The following is a 22,158-nucleotide window of genomic DNA, read 5'->3' as shown; positions in this document are numbered from 1 at the left end:
TACGTTGGCCAGGCTGTTCTCAAACTCCTGACCTTAAGTGATCCACTTGCCTCAGCCTCCCAAAGCTCTGGGATTACAGGTGTGAGCCACCGCACCAGGCCTCATTATCCCTTTTTAAATGCCAATTTTGCTGTGGGAAAAAGATACCAGGTAAGAGATATAACAAAGAAGTCTAGAAGTGAAACAGTCAGGCTTTTCTTTTTTTTTTGAGACGGAGTCTCGCTCTGTCACCCAGGCTGGAGTGCAGTGGCCGGATCTCAGCTCACTGCAAGTTCCGTCTCCCGGGTTTACGCCATTCTCCTGCCTCAGCCTCCCGAGTAGCTGGGACTACAGGCGCCCACCACCTCGCCCGACTAGTTTTTTTGTATTTTTTAGTAGAGACGGGGTTTCACCATGTTCGCCAGGATGGTCTCGATCTCCTGACCTCGTGATCCGCCCGTCTCGGCCTCCCAAAGTGCTGGGATTACAGGCTTGAGCCACCGCGCCCGGCCAGGTTTTTCTTTTTTAACTTCTGCTTCCTATATTAGGTAATTTGTAGACTGGGATGGCCCTGACCAGCCCCAAGGTGCCCACCAGTCCATACTTGCGTCAAATACGTGCAGCTTCGTGTCCTGCACAGGCTGGGCACCTCTCTCTCCGCCCCCAAAGACATATAGCTGGTTTCCAATGGCTGCCGATGATGTGTGGAATGTTCTTGGGGATGGTGGGGGGCTGGTCACTTCTGGCGTGGTCCACATCCTGGTTTCTGGGCCAGAGAGAATGCAGGCACTTAAAATACCGAGGTTGAGGGGCTTCTGACCTTGACTCTGGGGCTGAGTGAAGTCAGTTTCCAACTCCAATCCCAAGTGGGGACAGCATAGTTTCGGGCAGGGATCTCATACTCACAAACATCAAGGAAGAATGAAGATGATACTTAGGATTTGCCAAGACAGTCCAAAATCCCCAAGATTTAAAAGCCATAAGTAAAAGAATGGGGTCAGGCTGGGTGCAGTGGCTCTTGCCTGTAATCCCAGCACTTTGGGAGGCCAGGGCAGGCGGATCACTTGAGGTCAGGAGTTCGAGACCAGCCTGGCCAACATCGGGTGAAACCCCGTCTCTACTAAAAATCTAAAAAATTAGCCAGGCATGGTAGTGGGGACCTGTAATCCCAGCTCCACAGGAAGTTGAGGCAGGAGAATCACTTGAACCCAGGAGGCGGAGGTTGCAGTGAGCTGAGATTGCACCACTGCTCCTCCAGCTGGGGTGACAGAGCAAGGCTTAATCCACCCCCCCCCAAAAAAAAGGTCAATTTGTTTTTGGAGGCCTTCAAATATCCTCTTTGAACCCTCTTCCACTTTGCTCACTATTGCTCCCCCAATATCTGCTAAAATTCATTCCCACTAGATGCCAGAGTCCAAGTATGCCAAATTTCCCAGAAAATGTGGCCAATAAAAGAACACAGGCAGGCCATGTGCAGTAGCTAATACCTGTAATCTCAGCAGTTTGGGAAGTCAAGGTAGGAGGAGTTCTTGAGCCCAGGAGTTTGCAGCTAGACTGGGAAACAAAGCAATATCTTGTCTCTACAAAAAATCAGCCAGGTGCGGTGGCTCACGTTTGTAATCCCAGCACTTTGGGAGACCAAGGTGGGTGGATCACTTGAGGTTAGGAGTTTGAGACCAGCCTGGCCAACATGGTGAAATCCCATCTCTACTAAAAATAAAAAAAATAAAAAAAATTAGCCAGGTGTGGTGGTGGGGACCTGTAAGCCCAGCTACTCAGGAGGCTGAGGCAGGAGAATTGCTTGAACCAGGAGGCAGAGGTTGCAGTGACCTGAGATCATGCCACTGCACTCCAACCTGGTTGACAAAGTGAGACTTCATCTTAAAAAATAATAATAATAAAATAAAATAAATTAAATGTTAAAAAATATTAGGCTGAGCACAGTGGTTGTAAGGCCTGTAACCCTAGCACTTTGGGAGGCCAAGGCAGGAGGACTGCTTGAGCCCAGGAGTTTGAGGCTGCAATGAACTATGATCGTGCCATTGCACTCTAGCCTGGGTAAAAGAGTAAGACCATATCTCGAAAAAAAAAAAAAGAAAGAAATGAAAAAAAAAAAAGTAGACAATACTATTACATTTCAGTAGCAGTAATAATAGTCCCTACTAAACAGTAAATGCTAAATAAATATTAATTTCCCTATTTTACAGATAAGAACATTGAAGCAAGGATGGATTAAGTCACTTTTTTAAAGTGACGTGGCTAGCCAGGCTCGTTGGCTCATGCCTGCAATCCCAACACTTTAGGAGGCTGGGGCAGGTGGATTGCTTGAGCCCAGGAGTTTGAGACCAGCCTGAGCAACATGGCAAAACCCTGTCTCTACAAAAAACTACAAAAAAATTAGTCAGGTGTGGTGGCGTACGACTATAGTCCCAGCTACCTGAGAGGCTGAGGTGGACGATTAATTGAGCCTGCAGCAGTTGAGGCTGCAGTGAGCCAAGATCACACCAATGCAACTCTAGCCTGGGTGACAGAGTAAGACAAAGAAAGAGAGAAAGAAAGAGAGAGACAGACAGATAAAGTGACATGCCTAAGAAATGGCTTAGTTGGAATTTAAACTCTGTTTCAGTAACACCAAGATCTATGTAATTCCCACTCCTCTGACTTGAGAATAAAATTTCACCACATAGATAGATGTATAGAAACTTATTTCTTTTAGGGATGAAGCCTGGATTTTATAGAAACAGATGCATTAATTGAGCACCCTCAATGGGCAGCATCATTGCCCTAAGCACCGCCATCCCTGGTGTCTTCACTCAAGCCTGGGAAGTGAGTGGAAGTATCTCTACTTTTAGATGAGGAAACTGAAGCTCTGCACATTTAAATCCTTTCCTGAAGGTTATAGCATATGTGCATAGCAGAGCAGGAGTTTGAACTCAGTTCTATTAGAGTCTCATACTTGCTCTACCATAACACAACAAGAAATTCTGTCTTCTGTAAAAGGTCTGCATCCAATATATAAAATGCCACAGGAAACATCTGTAATATGTGTGGGACTCAAACGTAGACCTGGAGACTGAAAAAGTCTCAGCCTACATGCAAAGCAAAATGTAGCTGTCTCTATAGCTACAGATCTTGGAGAGCTTTTGGACCTTAGAGGGAGCTAGAAAGGTATACATGTCACCTCCAGGCCCAGAAGACCCTGGGGCCATATTGCTGCCAAGTCAAACACCAGCACAAAGAATCACAAAGGAGTCCTGAGCATTTGAGGGACTTGCCTTGGTAGCAACTAATACATATTTCATATTTATTGGGCATGATGTCAAATTATATTTTCTAGGAGAGAAAAGGGATATGATAGAAAATCACCCTCTTTAATATAAAAATTAGCTTGGCATGGTGGCATGTGCCTGTAATCCCAGCTACGCGGGAGGGTGAGGCTGGAGAATCATTTGAATGCGAGAGGCAGAGGATGCAGTGAGCTGAGATTGCGTCACTGCACTCCAGCCTCGGCAACAGAGCGAGACTCTGTCTCAAAAAAATAAAATAAAATAAAATAAAATAAAATCACTCTCATTGACAGAAGCTTTCTAAATTCTCACTGTATTTTATTTCAATGGATACCATTGTTGAAAATCAAAATGCCAAGGTTCCAGAACTGATTTCCCTTTGCCAAACCTTAACTACACCAACTACCACAATTATTGAGCATTAATTATGTGCCAGATACTGAGTTTATTTAAATCCTTGACAAATTAACAAGGTAGACACTATTATTATCCAATGTGACAGAACACAGAGGCAGAGAGAGATTAAGTCACTAGTCCAAGGTCATAGTTAGTGCCTAGCAAAGCAGAGACCCTCATCTGTGCCCTTAACCACCACATCATACTGCTACTCCTCCAAGCAAATTGGCTTCACAATTAGCCAAATGGTCTGCCAAGTGTCTATCTCTTTCTTCTTCTTTTTTCTTTTTTTTGAGACGGAGCCTCACTCTGTCACCCAGGCTGGAGTGCAGTGGCGCGATCTCAGCTTACTGCAACCTCCACCTCCCAGGTTCAAGCGATTCTCCTGCCTCAGCCTCCCAAGTAGCTGGGACTACAGGCACCTGCCACCACGCCCAGCTAATTATTTTTATTTATTTATTTATTTATTTATTATTATTATTTTTATTTTTATTTTTATTTTTTTTTTTTTTGAGGCGGAGTCTCGCTCTGTCGCCCGGACTGGAGTGCAGTGGCCAGATCTCAGCTCACTGCAAGCTCCGCCTCCCGGGTTTCCGCCATTCTCCTGCCTCAGCCTCCGGAGTAGCTGGGACTACAGGCGCCCGCCACCTCGCCCGGCTAGTTTTTTTGTATTTTTTTAGTAGAGACGGGGTTTCACCGTATTAGCCAGGATGGTCTCGATCTCCTGACCTCGTGATCCGCCCGTCTCGGCCTCCCAAAGTGCTGGGATTACAGGCTTGAGCCACCGCGCCCGGCCTATTTTTTGTTTTTTTTGTATTTTTAGTAGAGACAGGGTTTCAGTATGTTGGCCAGGCTGGTCTGGAACTCCTGACCTTGTGATCCGCCCTCCTCATCCTCCCAAAGTGTTGGGATTACAGGCATGAGCCACCATGCCCCGCCGTTTCTACTCTATTTCTGACAGTGTTCTGTACCCTGACTATTCAACAATAAACAAACTCTTCCCTTTGAAGTACTTATGTTCCATAGAGGGAAGGCAGGGAGGAGGAGGGACGACAGGAAATACATACCCAAACAAATAAATCAAATTAAAAGATAACATACTGTCTAAATGTGCTGAAGGAATTTAAATACTTGACACGTAAGAAAATTTGCTCCTAGTTCCTAAAGTCTGACCAACTATTGTACAAATAGATTTTTATTTTAATTTTTATTTTTTTATCGGGCAATACTCAACAAATGCATTAGGTGGGCAACACCCCAAATGTATTGTTGATAGAGGGAACTGAGCAAGAGTTGGCTGACATGTGAAAAATGTCCAGGTCAAAAAATGCTTTTTTGACAGGGAGTCTCACTCATTGCTCAGGCTGTGGTACGATCTCGGCACATTGCAACCTCTGCCTCCTGGGTTCAAGCAATCCTCCTGCCTCGCCCACGTCAGTAGCTGGGACTACAGGCATGCACTATCATGCCTGGCTAATTTTTGTATTTTTAGTAGTGACGGGGTTTCACCATGTTGGCGAGGCTGCTCTCTAACTCCTGACTTCAGGTGATCTGCACACCTCAGCCTCCCAAAGTGCTGGGATTACAGGTGTGAGCCACCGAGCTGGCCCAAAATGCATATTTAAACTGTGTACAAGTTTTTTTGCCTATCAAATTAGCAATGTTTAAAACTGATAAATTCAGTGCTGGTCAGTAATGAAAGAAACATTGTTAAACACAGTTGGAGAGAGGATAAACTGGACAAATCTTTCTGGAGAGCAATTTGGTAATGTGTATCAAAACCTTGAAAAGGTTCACAATATTTTACCTAGTCTTTTTATTTCTTGGCAGGAACCCTAAGAAAATAATTTGAAATACAGTCTATGACTTCTGAATGAAGATGTTCACTGCTTTGTTAATTATAATGGTAAAAACCTGAAAGGAACTAAATGTTCATAAATGGAAGAATTATGGTATTATGGAGTATTTTATATATAATGGAGCATGATACAGCCATTACAAATGATGTTGGCCAGGTGCAGTGGCTCATGTCTGTAATCCCAACACTTTGGGAGGCTGAGGCAGGCAAATTGCTTGAGCCCAGGAGTTTGAGACCAGCATGGGCAACATGGCAAAATCCTGTCTCTACAAAAAATACAAACAAATTAGCTAGGCATGGTGGCAAGCGCCTGTAGTCCCAGCTACCTGGGAGGCTGAGCTAGGAGGATCACCTGAGCCTGGGTGGTCGAGGCTACAGTGAGCTGTGATCAAACCACTGCATCCCAGCCTAGGCAACAGAGTGAGACCCTGCCTTGAAAAAAAAAAAAAAAAGTTAACAACAACAAAAAAACCCAAAACAAAACAAACAAATGATATGATATTAACAAAGCACTGTTATTAATAACAAATCAATTATTTTTGCTAAAGCCAAAAAAAATCACCTATTTCTCCTGGCATTATGAAATTAGAAGGAAAAAGTTATGAATGTGTAAATATAGTATGATCTCAGGCTTGTGAAAACAGAGAAAAGACAGGAAGAAGACAGAAAGTTGGGTCGGGCATATTGGCTCACACCTGTAATTCCAGCACTTTGGGAGGCCGAGGTGGACAGATCACCTGAGATCAAGAATTTGAGACCAGCCTGGCTAACATGGAGAAACCCCATCTCTGCTAAAAATACAAAATTAGCCAGGCATGGTGGCGCATGCCTGTAATCCCAGCTATTTGGGAGGCTGAGGCAGGAGAATCGCCTGAACCCAGGAGGCGGAGGTTGCAGTGAGCCGAGATTGCACCATTGCACTCCAGCCTGGGCAAAAAGAGTGAAACTCCGTCTCAAAAAAAAAAAAAAAAGGACAGAAAGTTGTTAATAGCCTTAATATAATAGGATTGTGGATGACTTTTCCCACTTATTTGTATTTTTCAAGTATTTTACAATGAACATAAATAATATTTGTAAAGAGAAAAACAAAAACAAACAAAAGGCAAAAAGACACGTCCACTTCCCCACAGGTAGTTTAGCCACCTCCTGTCAGTGGTGATGTTCCCAAACTGCTTCCTCTGTGATAAAACGGCCAGTGATGGAAACAGGAAGGTATGAAAAACAAAAACAAACAAACAAACAAAACGAACAAACAAAATGTCTTGTCAGTGAGACAAGTTAGGAACTTTGTACTTTAGGCTAAAAGAAACATACTAGGAGGATCCAGGTCAGTGTTTCTTCAGTTTGGCACTACTGACATTTTAGACCAGATAATTCTTCCCTGTGGTGGCTGTCTTAGGCATGACAGGATATATATACAACAATATCTGACCTCTACCCCTAGAAGCCAGTAGCCCACCCTACCCCCAGTTGTGATAACCCAAAATGTTTTCAGATATGGCCAAACGTCCCCCAGGGAGGACCTTTGGAGGACCTTACTGGAGGACCACTAATCTAGGTGACTTGGGTTCTAAGCCTGGCTCAGTCACTGACTCTCTTGCGACTTTATTTTTTTTTAATTTTTCTTTCCTTTTTCTTTTGAGACAGAGTCTCACTCTGTCGCCCAGGTTGGAGTGCAGTGGCACGATCCCAGCTCGCTGCAATCTCCGCCTCCCGGGTTCAAGCGATTCTCCTGCCTCAGCCTCCTGAGTAGCTGGGATTATAGATGCCCACCACCATGCCCAGCTAATTTTTGTATTTTTAGTAGAGATGGGGTTTCACCATATTGACCAGGCTGATCTCAAACTCCTGACCTCAAGTGATCCGCCTGCCTTGGCCTCCCAAAGTGCTGGGATTACAGGCGTGAGCTACCGTGCCAGGCCTCTTGTGAGTTTAGGAAAGTCACTTTCCCCTTGATAAACCTGAGTTGCCCATTTGGCATAGCTGTTCTCTGAAGTCCCTTCCAGCTTTGACATTTAACAAGTTAAAAATTGTACGTGTTACCAACAATTGTTTTTATTCTGTTGTTTTCAGATTATGCTACAAGTTAAAATTCCTATTTTCTATGATGTCAGCAAAGTTAAATGGTAATCAGTATAATCCAAATGTACTGGAATTATAATTGGATACACACACACACACACGAACATTTATTTGTATGTACATAAATAAAATAAGCTTTGGCTACTTACCAGGATTCAGGACTTGTAGACAATTTCGATTTCCTGATTGGTTGGCACCTCCAAATACCCAGATATGGTCAGATGTGCAGGAGGGAATGAAGCTAGCATGTTCATAGCGGGGCAAGAGGTCCTTGCAGGTAACTAAGTCCCACTGGTGTTTTCCTGGAAAACATTTCACCCAGTTCCTAGATTGGGGCTGCCAACTGTTATACTGGTTGGCACACTTGGGGAGGGTTGTGAGAAGAGGGCCATAAACATAAATGAAAGCCACTGAATCACTTAAAGGGCATGTTGTCAACCTCCAGAAAGTTCTATAATAGATACTTAGGGGGCTGTCTGCCTAGTCCATAGACCCTGTTCTATGGAAACTGTCCCCACTTTGTCAACCACAAGGGTAGATCCCAGATGATATGTTTGTACTACACTTTGACTTTGTAGCTTTAGCTGATTGGGTTGAAGGTAGTCAATGAAACCAGAATGAGCCAACCAGATCAAGTGCTTCCACTTTCTCATGATCCTGGGCTCTACTTCCTGTCCTTGAATTCTTTGAAACATGCCTGTATCGGCCAGGCACAGTGGCTCACGCCTGTAATCCCAGCACTTTGGGAGGCCCAGGTGGGTGGATCACGAGGTCAGGAGATCGAGACCATCCTGGCCAATATGGTGAAACCTCGTCTCTACTAAAATACAAAAAAATTAGCTGAGTGTAGTGGCATGTGCCTGTAGTCCCAGCTACTTGGGAGGCTGAGGCAGGGGAATCGCTTGAACCCAGGGTTATTTTACTTGGTTAACCAAGCAGAGGTTGCAGCAAGCTGAGACTGTGCCACTGTACTCCAGTCTGGGAAGACAGCAAGACTCCATCTCAAAAAAAAAAAAAAAAGAAAAAGAAAGAAAGAAACATGTCTGTGTCTGACTAAATAAATTCCTCCTTTTTCCTCTGGTTTAAGTGGGATTCTGTTACTTGCAAATAAATGATGGCTGGCTAAAACAAGTTCACAGAATAATAATAACTAACCTTGGCCAGGAGCGGTGGCTCACGCCTGTAATCCCAGAACTTTGGGAGGCCGAGGCAGGCGGATCACGAGGTCAGGAGATCAAGACCATCCTGGCTAACACGGTGAAATCCCGTCTCTACTAAAAATTAGGGGGGCACGGTGGCGGGCTCTGTAGTCCCAGCTACTCAGGAGGCTGACGCAGGAGAATGGCGTGAACCTGGGAGGCGGAGCTTGCAGTGAGCCGAGATCTCACTGCACTCCAGCCTGGGTGACAGAGCAAGACTGCCTCAAAAAACAAATAAACAAAAAAAGCCTAACCTTTATTATTAATAGTAGTTATTTTACTTGGTTAAGCAATTATACAAGACCTTTACAGGCATTATCTTGTTAGATCTGAAGCAAGTTATTATCCCTACTTTATAGGGCACTGTGTAGCCAGGGTCACCAAGCTATTAATAGGTTGCAGTAAAGACGTAACTGAACTAATTTAATGTAATTGAGGGCTAGAAGTGATTTAATTTACTTTTGAATTTTTTTTTTCTTTTTTTTTTTTTTGTATTTTTTAGTAGAGACGGGGTTTCACTGTGTTAGCCAGGATGGTCTCGATCTCCTGACCTAGTGATCCGCCCGTCTCAGCCTCCCAAAGTGCTGGGATTACAGGCTTGAGCCACCGCGCCCGGCCTGAATTTTTTTTTTTTTTTTTTTTCTGAGATGGAGTCTTGCTCTGGAGCAAGGAGCGCACTGGCTTAATGTCAGCTCACTGCAACCTCCACCTCCCAGGCTCAAGCGATTCTTCTGCCTCAGCCTCCCGAGTAATTGGGATTACAGGCGTGCGCCACCATGCCTGGCTAATTTTTGTATTTTTAGTAGAGATGGGGTTTCACCATGTTGGCCAGGCTGGCCTCGAACTCCTGACCTCAAGTGATCCGCCTGCCTCGGCCTGCTAAAGTGCTGGGGGATTACACTTCGTCCAGCCTACCTTTGATTTTTTTAGTGCAGGGAGTAGAAATTCAAATGCCTAGGCGGGAGTAACAAAGACTGGCAAACTGGAGAATAAGAGCCCTCTTGATAGGTGGCAGCTGAGTTCCATTTAATTGTTGCCATGTAGACAAGCAAGCCTAACAACATTAGATTTTCCAACATTATTATTATTATTATTATTATTTTTTGAGACGGAGTCTGGCTCTGTCGCCCAGGCTGGAGTGCAGTGACCAGATCTCAGCTCACTGCAAGCTCCGCCTCCCGGGTTTACACCATTCTCCCACCTCAGCCTCCCGAGTAGCTGGGACTACAGGCGCCCGCCACCTCGCCCGGCTAGTTTTTTGTATTTTTTAGTAGAGACGGGGTTTCACCATATTAGCCAGGATGGTCTCGATCTACTGACCTCGTGATCCGCCCGTCTAGGCCTCCCAAAGTGCTGGGATTACAGGCTTGAGCCACCGCGCCCAGCCGTTTTTCCAACATTATTAAGAGAAGCCAAACCATTTAAATGTCTATATAGATTTCTGCATGATTGGTTGGTAAACAATTTAAGATTAGGCTGGGCGTGGTGGCTTATACATGTAATCCTAGCACTTATGGAGGCCGAGGTGGGTGGATCACTTGAGGTCAGGAGTTCAAGACCAGACTGGCCAACATAGTGAAACCCCATCTCTACTAAAAATACAAAAATCAGTGAGCGGGGTATGGTGGCGTGCACCTGTAGTCCCAGCTACTTGGGAATATGAGGCAGGAGAATCACTTTTTTTTTTTTTTTTTGACATGGAGTATCGCTCTGTCGCCCAGGCTGGAGTGCAGTGGCTCGATCTCTGCTTACTGCAACCTCCGCCTCCCAGGTTCATGCCATTCTCCTGTCTCAGCCTCCCGAGTAGCTGGGACTACAGATGCCCGCCACCAAGCCTGGCTAATTTTTTTTGTATTTTTAGTAGAGATGGGGTTTCACCGTGTTAGCCAGCATGGTCTCGATCTCCTGACCTCATGATCTGCCCGCCTCGGCCTCCCAAAGTGCTGGGATTACAGGCGTGAGCCACGGTGCCTGACCCAGGAGAATCACTTTAACCCAGGAGGCAGAGGTTGCAGTGAGCCAAGATCATGCCACTGCACTCCAGCCTGGATGACAGTTTGAGACTCCATTTCAAAAAAAAAAAAAAAACTTAAGATTAAAACAATATGGAAATGTTACGCAGACCTAACAAAATACGTAAGTGGGCCACCATTGTTCAACTTCTGCCCTTGTGTGGAGCAAAGAATAATTGTTTATTTTATTTTATTTTATCTTTTTGAGACAGTCTTGCTCTGTCACCAGACTGTAGTGCAGTGGCGTAATCTTGGCTCACTGCAACCTCTGCCTCCCAGATGCAAGCGATTCTCCTGCCTCAGCTAGGACTATGTGCACATGCCATCACGCCCAGCTAATTTTTTTTGTATTTTTAGTAGAGATAGGGTTTCACCATGTCGGCCAGGATGGTCTCCATCTCCTCACCTCATGATCTGCCTGCCTCGACCTCCCAAAGTGCTGGGATTACAGGCATGAGCCACTGCGCCCAGGTAATAATCGTTTCTTATTAGCAGGTTCATTCATTCATTCATTCATTCATTCAAATACTTACAGAGCATCCACTCTGTTCTAAGCCCTGTGGTAGTATCTGGCATACAATGATGAGGAAAACATGCTACCTGTTTCTAAGGAGCTTATGTTCTTGTGGGGCAGATGGACAGGAAACAATCACATGTGATAGGGCTGTGAAGGCAGACAGGATAGAAGAGCACATGAGACTATGGACATAGAGTCATGTAGTGCCTGAAGGAGTCCAGAGGTAACGGGAAAGGTTCCTGGCAGAAGAGACATTTAATCTGAAATCTGAAAGATACAGATTAGCCAGATGATAAGAAAAGGGAAAAACATTCCTAGCAGAGGGATCTGTGTGTGCAAAGGCGTGGAGGCCAGAGAGCTCAAGCTGTGTTCAAGGAACTGAAGGACGGCCGGGCGCGGTGGCTCAAGCCTGTAATCCCAGCACTTTGGGAGGCCGAGACGGGCGGATCACGAGGTCAGGAGATCGAGACCATCCTGGCTAACACAGTGAAACCCCGCCTCTACTAAAAGTACAAAAACTAGCCGGGCGAGGTGGCGGGCGCCTGTAGTCCCAGCTACTCGGGAGGCTGAGGTGGGAGAATGGCGTAAACCCGGGAGCCGGAGCTTGCAGTGAGCTGAGATCCGGCCACTGCACTCCAGTCCAGGCGACAGAGCGAGACTCCGCCTCAAAAAAAAAAAAAAAAAAAAAAAAGGAACTGAAGGACATCCAGTGCAGCAAATGTGGGTTACAGAGAGCCAAGAAATGAGGTTGGGGCTGGGCGCGGTGGCTTACGCCTGTAATCCCAGAACTTTGGGAGGCCAACGCAGGCAGATCACTTGAGGTCAGAAGTTCGAGACCAGCCTGGCCAACATGGTGAAACCCCATCTCTACTAAAAATACAAAAATTAGCCAGGCTGGTGGCATGCACCTGTAATCGCAGCTTAGTGGGAGGCTAAGGCAGGAGAATTGCTTGAACCTGCGAGACAGAGGTTGCAGTGAGCCAAGATTATGCCACTGCACTCCAATCTGGGTGACAGAGTGACACGCTGCCGCAAAAAAAAAAAAACAAGGCCAGTGCGTTGGCTCACACCCGTAATACCAGCACTTTGTGAGGCCGAGGTGGGAGGATCACAAGGTCAGGATTTGAAGACCAGCCTGATTAACATGGTGAAACCCCATCTCTACTAAAAATACAAAAATTAGCCGGGTGTGGTGGCACACACTTGTAATCCCAGCTATTCAGGAGGCTGACGCAGGAAAATCGCTTGAACCCAGGGGGCAGAGGTTGCAGTGAGCCGAGTTCATGGCACCACTGCACTCCAGCCTGGGCCACAGAGCAAAACTAGACCTCAAAAAAAAAAAAAAAAAAAAAAAAAAGTGAGGTTGAGAAAGGTCTGAAATAGGAAGTGACATGGTCAGATTTGTATTTTAGATGATATTCGCTGGCTAGGTATAGAAAATACACTGTACAGTGGGTAAACTTGGAAGCAGGGAGACTGGTGAGGAGGCTATTGTAAGTCTAGTTGAGAGACAACAGTGGCTTGGACTACAGTAGTAGTAGTGGAAATGGACAGACATGGATAAAGATAAGAGATATGTGGGTTAGAGAGAGCCAAGAAATGAGGTTGGGGCCAGGCGCGGTGGCTCATGCCTGTAATCCCAGCATTTTGGGAGGCCGAGGAGGGCGAATCACGAGGTCTGGAGTTCGAGACCAGCTTGGCCAACATGGTGAAACCCAGTCTCTACTAAAAATGCAAAAGATTAGCTGTGCGTAGTGGTGGGCATCTGTAATCCCAGCTACCCAGGAGGCTGAGGCAGGAGAATTGCTTGAACCCAGAAGGCTCAGGTTGCGGTGAGCTGAGATCGCGCCACTGCATGGCTCCAGCCTTGGCGACAGAGTGAGACTCTGTCTTAAAAAAAAAAAAAAAAAAATTAGCTGGGCATGGTGGCGCATGCCTGTAATCCCAGCTACTCAGGAGGCTGAGGCAGGAGAATTGCTTGAATCCGGGAGGTGGAGGTTGCAGTGAGCGAAGATCGTGCCACTGCACTCCAGCCTGGGCAATAAAAGCGAAACTCCATCTCAAAAACAACAAAGATAAGAGATAAGTAGGGCTTGGTGATATATTGGATATGTGGATAGAATGAGTGGTGGTAGTCATCGATGTATCCTACGGAAATATTTGATGAATAAATGGCTGGACAACCAAGGCTCCATAAGGGTTCTCTCCCCCTAAACAAGGAGGTATTGGTCAGATGACTGTGCCAGGGGCCTGCTAAGAAACCTTAGGGATCTGTCAGTGATGTTCATTTTTTCTTTTTTCTTTTTTTTTTTTTTGAGACTGAGTCTCGCTCTGTCGCCCAGGCTGGAGTGCAGTAGCACGATCTTGGCTCAGTGTAACTTCTGTCTCCACGGTTCAAGTAATTCTCCTGTCTCAGCCTCCTGAGTAGCTGGGACTACAGGTGACCACCGCCACACCCGGCTAATTTTTTTGTATTTTTAGTAGAGACGGGGTTTCTTCATATTGGTCAGGCCGGTCTCAAACTCTAACCTCAGGCGATCCGCCCGCCTTGGCCTCCCACAGTGCTGGAACTAGAGGCGTGAGCCACTGGACCTAGCCCTGGCCATTTTTTCTTATAGGAAAACCCTGCTGGTATTTTTAGGAATGCCCTGCTAATGGCTAGCAGCACACAGCCCTGTTCTCTGGCCACAGGGCATGTACTCCGCAGCTGCTGGTCTTACCCAGATCCATGGCGTGCACGTCTGAGAAGCTTCTGTTTGGATTTGCTCCGCCAACAATGAAGACCTTCCCTCTCTTGGCATTACCAACTGGGGGTAAATATGAACAGCTGTGGCCAACTCGAGCACAGGGGCTGTCTCCGGGGAGAGTCAAGGTGTACCTGCCAAAGGAAGGATGTATTCAGGAGGCCTGAGCACAGAATAAACGCAGCAGTGTGTTCTTTCCATTCCTCATGAAATATTCACCAGAATGAAGGGTCTTGTGCAGACACTTCAAATTGTACCCAACAAAGCAGCACTTCTCTGATTAATAATAGTACCTCCCCCTTGCACATAGTCTTTGACTTTTCCATTTTTTCACTGTCTTCATCTCACAGTAATCTGGTAGGAATGCACTGGGCTATATTTTTCCCCATTTGGTAGATAGGGAAACTCATCTCCAGAAATGTTCAGTGATGTGTCTTGGCACAGGATGGTGGCTGTGAACATGGTGTGTGAATTCAGACAGATCTGGTTCAAATTCCAGCTCAGGTACTTTCTAGATGTGTGACCTTTTGGAAGTCACTTAACCTTTCTGAACTTTAGTTTACTCATTTGTGAAATGAGGACAGCAATAGTTCTTACTGCAAAAGATCATTATGAAGACTACGACAAGACGTCAAAACAGGGCAGTGAAGGACTCAATAAATGGTGGCGAGAGCTTTATGTGCCACCACATGGGAACCAACAGCCCCGGGGCTCTTGCCACAAGCCAATGATTCCTCCCCATCAAAAAAATTATCCAGAATTTACTGATTTCAGAGCTTTTCCAGATTACTCATAAAGCTCAATCTGATGGAAGCCAAAGCTAGCACCGTAAAAAATCACATACAGGATTTGGTCATTCCATTATCTCTCTCTCTTTCTTTTTTCTTTTTTTTGAGATAGAGTCTCACTCTGTTGCCCAGGCTAGAGTGCAGTAGTGCAATCTTGGCTCACCATAACCTCCACTTCCTGGCTTCAAGCGATTCTCCTGTCTCAGCCTCCCAAGTAGCTGGGACTACAGGTACGCACCACCATGCCTGGCTAATTTTTGTATTTTTAGTAGAGATGGGGTTTCACTATGTTGGCCAGGCTGGTCTTGAATTCCTGATCTTGTGATCCACCTGCCTCAGCCTCCCAAAGTGCTGAGATTACAGGCGTGAGCCACCGTGCCCAGCCAGAGTCTCTCTATATTTTTTTAAGTAGAGACAGGGGTCTCGCTATGTTGGCCAGGTTGGTCTTGAACTCCCAGCCTCACGCAATCCTTCTGCCCTGGTCTCCCTAAGTCCTAAGATGATAGGGATGTGCCCACTGCACTTGGCCCATTCCACTCTCCACAGTGATTCTGAATGCTGACTGAGAAAACACACTTCAAGCTTCCTGATTGGAAAACAAATTTCTGTAGCTGTTTTTCAGGCCCTGTCTTATTTGACCTCTCTGGTGTTTGGGACTCCTGACCTCTCCCTTCTTCTTGTGCCTTTCTCCCAGCCTGGCTTTCCCACATCCCTTCCTTTGGTTCTGCACTCACCTTTCTGGCTGTCCTTTCTGCTTCTTTCTCCGACTCCTTCCCTACCAGCCACCTCCTGACTCTCAGTTATCCTTGAGTTCTCTTTTCCTCAGTTTACATTTGCTTACCTGATTAATGTTATCTGTGGTGATAACTTCAATTACCACTCATCTATATATTCATCAGTGGTGGCCAAATCTGTTTCCCATTCAGATCTCTATTCTGATGTCACTTAATCTACACAAAACCCCTTTGAGAGCCGGGCGCAGTGGCTCACACCTGTAATCCCAGCACACTGGGAGGCCGAGGCAGGCAGATCATGAGGTCAAGAGATCGAGACCATCCTGGCCAACATGATGAAACCCCGTCTCTACTAAAAATACAAAAATCACCTGGGTGTGGTGGCACGCGCCTGCAGTCCTAGCTACTCGGGAGGCTGAGGCAGGATCGCTTGAACCAGGGAGGCGGAAGTTGCAGTGAGCCGAGATGGTGCCACTGCACTCCAACCTGGCGACAGAGCGAGACTGTGTCTCAAAAACAAAAACAAAAACAAAAACACTCTTTGAGGATAACAGCTGTTACCATCATCTGAGTTTTACAACGGAGGAACTGAGGCTTAGAAAGATTGAGTAATTTATCCCAAAAGCACACAGCCATCCAGAGATGGTGGATATTACAAAAAATTCCCTGCCTTGATAGCCCTTACAGACTAGTTGGGAAAAGAAACATTAAACAGTTTCACAACTATCTGTTTCACTTCAATTGTGGTAGAAAGGAGTATAGAATATATAGCATGAGGACATGCATGTCTTAGGAGGGTCTCACCCTGTAAGGAGCCAGGGAGATAGGGTGATCAGAGAAGGCTTCCTGAAGAAGCACCATTTGGATACAGATCTGAAGTATGAGTAGAAATTAGCTGGGCAGGCCAGGTGTGGTGGCTCACACCTGTAATCCCAGCACTTTGGGAGGCTGTAGTGGGAAGATCACCTGAGCCCAGGAGTTTGAGACCAGCCAGGGCAACATAAAGAGACTGTGTCTCTATTAAAAAAAAAAAAAAAAATTAGCTGGGCGTGGTAGTACATACCCATAGTCCCAGTTACTTGGGAGACGGAGATGGGAAGGTTACTCGAGGCCATGAGGTCGAGGCTACAATGAGCCACAATTGTACCACTGCATTCCAGCCTTGGTGGCTAGCCACAGAGGAAGACCTTGTCTCAAAAATAAAATAATCCCAGCACTTTGGGAGGCCAAGACGGGCGAATCACGAGGTCAGGAGATTGAGACCATCCTGGCTAACACAGTGAAACCCCGTCTCTACTAAAAAAAATACAAAAAACTAGCTGGGCGTGGTGGCGGGCGCCTGCAGTCCCAGCTGCTCGGGAGGCTGAGGCAGGAGAATGGCATAAACCCGGGAGGCGGGGCTTGCAGTGAGCTGAGATCCGGCCACTGCACTCCAGCCTGGGCGACTGAGTGAGACTCCGTCTCAAAAAAAATAAAAATAAAAATAAATAGATAAATAAAATAAAATAAGCTGGGCAAAGGGAGGGACGAAAGGTGGAGGGAAAGAGCAGTCCAGGCAGAGAGACCAGCATGAGCAGCTCCTGAGTGGAACAGTGCAGAAGAGAAAGAGAACAAAGGAACAAGTCATGGGATTTGAGGTTGGAAAAACAGGCAGAAATATTTTGCAGGGACCATTGGGCCAGTTTAAGAAATCTAATTTTTTGTTTGTTTGTTTGTTTTTGAGACGGAGTCTCCCTCCCTCTGTTGCCCAGGCTGGAGTGCAGTGACACCATCTCAGCTCACTGCAATCTCCACCTCCCAGGTTCAAGCAATTCTCCTGCCTCAGCCTCCCAAGTGGCCAGGATTACAGGCATGCACCACCACACTCGGCTAATTTTTCTATTTTTAGTAGAGACGGGGTTTTGCCATATTGGCCAGACTGGTCTCGAACTCCTGGCTTCAAGTGATCCACCCACCTCAGCCTCCCAAAGTGCTAGGATTATAGGCTTGAGCCATTGTGCCTGGCGAGGAGTCTGATTTTTTTTTTTTTTTTTGAGACGGATTCTTGCTCTGTGGCCCATGCTGGAGTACAATGGCATGATCTCAGCTCACTGCAACCTCCGCCTCCCAGATTCAAGCAATTCTCCTGTCTCAGCCTCCCTAGTAGCTGGGACTACAGTCACATACCACAACGCTGGCTAAGTTTTGTATTTGTAGTTGAGATGGGGGTTTCACCATATTGGTCAGGCTGGTCTCGAACTCTTGACCTCAGGAGATCCACCCGCCTTGGCCTCCCAACGTGCTGGGATTATAGGCATGAGCCACTGTGCCCAGCCCAGGAGTCTGATTTTTATCCCAACACCAATAGGGAGGCACAGAAGGGTTTTAAACTAGGAAATGCCATGATTGGCTGTATTCTGGGTACATAGCAAGACAGATGCATGGAAGCCAGACTGGAGTCTCTCCTTGAAGGTCCTGTTGAAGAACTGCCACCTCTCTATAGCCTTCTGTGGGCCCTACCTTATAGCAGATCACATTTCATCACCATCACCTGCTTAGTCTATAGTCCCCAGTACACAGAGACTATTTACAATTCTACCTCCCACACAGCACCCACACCCACACAGCAGCTGCCCCCATCAGGCCAATACTAATTGTTGAAAAAAGGGTTGGTTGAACAAACAGCCAAGAAACAGTGAAGCCAGTTTAATCCAAATCTAATTTCCTAAAAATCTTAAAAATGAGTCAGAGCTCGGGGGAAGACACAGCATTGGAGCTGACGATGCCAGATGGTCAGTGCCTTACTCTTTCTGGTAAATGGATTTTAATAAAATCAACATCTGCTCTGTGATAATTACTGCCCCCCTATCTTTCCTCTGAAGACCTTCTCAGACAGTTTGAGTCTAATTACCAGCAACTGCAGACGGTTTCGTCTGTACCCTTTTTTGTTGATGATCAAATATGTTAGTAAACTACTTATAAATGAAACAAAAACTCATGCTTTTCTGTGTCTGGATCCTTCCTTACAGACCATGTTGCTTTCCTGGGCTTGTCTCCAGGTTCCAAGACTGGCAGCTGCTTCATGGTGTCCTATGCATAAGAAAGAAAGGCACTTTTTACACTTATGATTATCATCTTAATCAATTCAACCTCCTTTTTAAACCTTTCCTGTTGAATGTACTAATTTCTAGGGCCTGACTAATTTGAATAAGCACCACCAACTTTTCATCTTTATTATTTATTTATTTATTTGAGACGGATTTTCGCTCTTGTTGCCCAGGCTGGAGTGCAATGGCACGATCTTGGCTCATGGCAACCTCTGCCTCCCAAGTTCAAGCGATTCTCCTCCCTCAGCCTCCCGAGTAGCTGGGATTACAGGCATGTGCCACCACACCTGGCTAATTTTTGTATTTTTAGTAGAGATGGAGTTTCACCATGTTAGTCAGGCTGGTCTCGAACTCCTGACCTCAGGTGACACACTGTGCCTGGCCAATGTATTTATTTTTATTCTTATTTTTTTTTTAGATGGAGTCTCGCTCTGTTGCACAGGTTGGAGTGCAGTGGTGCGATCTCTGCTTACTGCAACCTTCGTCTCCGTGGTTCAAATTATTCTCCTTTCTCAGCCTCCTGCATAGCTGAGATTACAGGCGCCCACCCACACCTGACTCATTTTTCTAGTTTTTCTAGTAGAGATGGGATTTCACCATGTTGGCCAGGCTGGTCACTAACTCCTGACCTCAGGTGATCTGCCTGCCTCAGCCTCCCAAAGTGCTGCGATTACAGGCGTGAGCCACCATGCCCGGCATTATTTTTTATTTTTTTCTGAGATGGAGTCTCACTCTGTCACCCAGGCTGGAGTGCAGTGGCACGATCGTGGCTCACTGTAGCCTCCGCCTCCTGGATTCAAACAATTGTCTGACCTTAGCCTCCTGAGTAGCTTATATTACAGGCACCAGCCAAAACGCCTGGCTAATTTTTGTATTTTTAGTAGATACGGGGTTTCATCATGTTGGCCAAGCTGGTCTCAAACTCCTGACCTCAAGTGATCCGCCCGTCTTGGCCTCCCAAAGCGCTGGGATTACAGGCATGAGCCACTGTGCCAGGGCAGCAGCTTTATTTATCAATTTATTGAGATGGAGTCTCACTCTGTCACCCAGCCTGGAGTGCAGTGGCGCGATCTCGGCTCACTGCAATGTCTGCCTCCTGGGTTCAAGCTACTCTCCTGCCTCAGCCTCCCAAATAAGCTGGGACTACAGACAAGTGCCACCACGCCCAGCTAATTTTTTTGTATTTTTCATAGAGACGGAGTTTCACTATGTTCACCAGGCTGGTCTTGAACTTGGCCCGCCTCGGCCTCCCAAAGTGCTGGGATTACAGGCGTGAGCCACCGAGCCCGGCCAGTTATTTATTTTTTAATTAAAAATAGAAATGGGGCTGGGCGTGGTGGCTCACGCCTGTAATCCCAGCACTTTGGGAGGCCAAGATGGGCGGATCACAAGGTCAGGAGATGGATACCATCCTGGCCAACATGGTGAAACCCCATCTTTACTAAAAATACAAAAAAAAAAAAAAATTAGCTGGGCGTGGTGGCACGTGCCTGTAGTCCCAGCTACTTGGGAGGCTGAGTCGTGAAAATTGCTTGAACCCAAGAGGCAGAGTGAGTGAGCTGAAATCACGCCACTGCACTCCAGCCTGGCGACAGAGCGAGACTCTGTCCCAAAAAAAAAAAAGAAAAGAAAAAAAAAATGGGGTTTCCCTATGTTGTCCAGGCTGGTCTCGAACTCCTAGCCTCCTAAAGAGCTGGGAGTACAGGTATGAGCCACTGCTCCCCGCCCAAAGGACAAAATATTTAAAGAGGCTGAGAAATACTGAGCTCTAGAATAAATCTTGGCCTCAGCATAGCATAGAAAGTAAGGTCTCCTGCTGTCAAGTTTTTTTCCGTGAACTCACCTCCACAATCTCTTGCATTATTGGTTTTTTTTTTGCAGTTCTTATAATATGGCAGGCCTTTTCATAATTTTGTAGCCTATTCGGCTTCCCCTATTTGTAATGTCGCTTCCCTTCTGGGAAATTGGCAAACTCCTAGTCAACCTTCAAAGCCCAGTTCAAAAGTCCCCTCCCTGGTGAAACCTTCCCTGATTTGCCCTTTTCTCTTCCACGCCCTTCCACGTTACTTCCTTCTTCCACCCACTGGGCTCTTAAGGTATTAAGCCACCACCACTGCAGGAATCATTTGTATTGTTTACCTATTTAAAGCTTCTAGACTAGATTCTAGATTAAACTCCACTAGACTAAGTTCCTAGAGGGCTGGGCCTGTCAGATCCATTTTGAGAACCTACCAATGGACCTGGCATAGAGTAGGAGTGGGGGAGTGGCTAGTGAATGAAGAAAGAAAATAGATTGAGAGATGAATGGATAAATCCCACCTGCGGCCTAGGCCGCTGACAACTGTCCCCAAAGTCCAGAGCTCAGTTAGGTTGGCTTCACATGGGCGGGACCTCCCGCAGCCGCCGCCGCTACCCGCCAGGCAAATCTCATCCCCACGTGGCAGTTCTAGGGGATAGGTGACGGGGTCGGGAGAAAACAGGCTGGTTCGGTCAAAGTGGCCAGGACGGAGTCAGGGAAGGCCTTCCCAGTTCTTTCCACCCGGCTTGGGCCCACTACCCTAAAGGATTCGGATCCCCTGCCCGAGACTGTAACAGACCCGGTATCCGGGGACCCTCGCCCCCAACCCTCCAGCCCGGGACCGCATTACCTGCGGCGACTTAGGCCGGTCGCGAGCCGTGACTCCGCCCCGGAGGGGCGGGGCTTAGGTCTGGGCCCTCCTCCCAGAACCCGGAAGAGCGTCCAGGCCAACCGCTCTATCCTCCCTGCTCAGTCCCGCGGGTCCGGCGCTGCCTTCCTGGGCTGGCGGTGGAGGGAACCCCCAGACCCGGAGTGGACGCCGGGTTGTGCATTTCTGGGGAACCAAGCGGGCTGGACCCTCCCTGGGTCCCTCCCTCCCAGAAGGGATAAATAAGCCGGGGCTACTTGGAAACGATTTGCGCAATGCCGGGTTCGGGCGTTCGTTTGGGGAATCCAAATTCCTGCGGCAGCTGATCTACTCTATAACGGCTAACAGGGCCAGGCGCCACTTCGCTCCAGCTTGGGCAACAGCGCGAAAACTCCGTCTCAAAAATAAATAAATAAATAAAAGGGGGCGGTATAACAGTTACATTTCCAGTTACGACGGTTGTTAACAATTTCAAAAGGGGAGAGTTGAGCATGCAATCTGCCTGCGCAGTCTTCGGGCCAGCTCAAGATTTGGTGCTTTGAACAGCTGATTTATTCCATAATTGCCATTTGTAATTATGGCAGGTGCTGTGCTGAGCCAGACACCACCACCCTTGGCCTCCAGGAGCATACAGTCTTAAATAGAGATCAAACAAAAAGACAACTAGGGACGATTGCCAAGAGTGCAAGAAATAAAAAGTTCAGCAATGAGAGTATCTGTTCTGGGAAGTTACTTTCCTTCGGGCCTCAGGGCTGTCTGCTTGTAACCATGGAGCTAATAAGATTTCTATCATAGGCTGGGCGCGGTGGC

At 46.7% G+C, this 22,158-nt stretch overlaps 1 protein-coding gene across 12 annotated transcripts in view; it reads right to left on the bottom strand.

Annotated features, from left to right (window-relative positions):
* Positions 1–21,761, bottom strand: part of RABEPK (Rab9 effector protein with kelch motifs) — a 30,336-nt gene extending 8,575 nt beyond the window's left edge. The window contains exons 1-6 of one of the 12 annotated variants that reach the window (XM_033190977.1): positions 21,331–21,733; positions 21,002–21,128; positions 18,607–18,665; positions 14,051–14,208; positions 7,752–7,904; positions 584–745 (exon numbers count right to left, since the gene is read on the bottom strand). In XM_033190977.1, coding sequence (XP_033046868.1) covers positions 584–745; positions 7,752–7,904; positions 14,051–14,208; positions 18,607–18,659 — 526 coding nt within the window. In that variant the 5' untranslated portion in view covers positions 18,660–18,665; positions 21,002–21,128; positions 21,331–21,733. Of the gene's footprint in view, positions 1–583; positions 746–7,751; positions 7,905–14,050; positions 14,209–14,293; positions 14,887–15,967; positions 16,013–18,486; positions 18,666–20,525; positions 20,976–21,001; positions 21,129–21,330 lie in introns of those variants that run through there. The other 11 variants (XM_033191013.1, XM_033191004.1, XM_033190968.1 and 8 more) reach the window with 11 other exon arrangements.
* Positions 21,762–22,158: the final 397 nt, after the last annotated feature.

Source organism: Trachypithecus francoisi, unplaced genomic scaffold, assembly GCF_009764315.1.
Source record: "Trachypithecus francoisi isolate TF-2019V2 unplaced genomic scaffold, Tfra_2.0 Contig01585, whole genome shotgun sequence".
Lineage (NCBI taxonomy): Eukaryota > Metazoa > Chordata > Mammalia > Primates > Cercopithecidae > Trachypithecus > Trachypithecus francoisi.
This window is presented reverse-complemented; position numbering and strand designations above follow the sequence as displayed.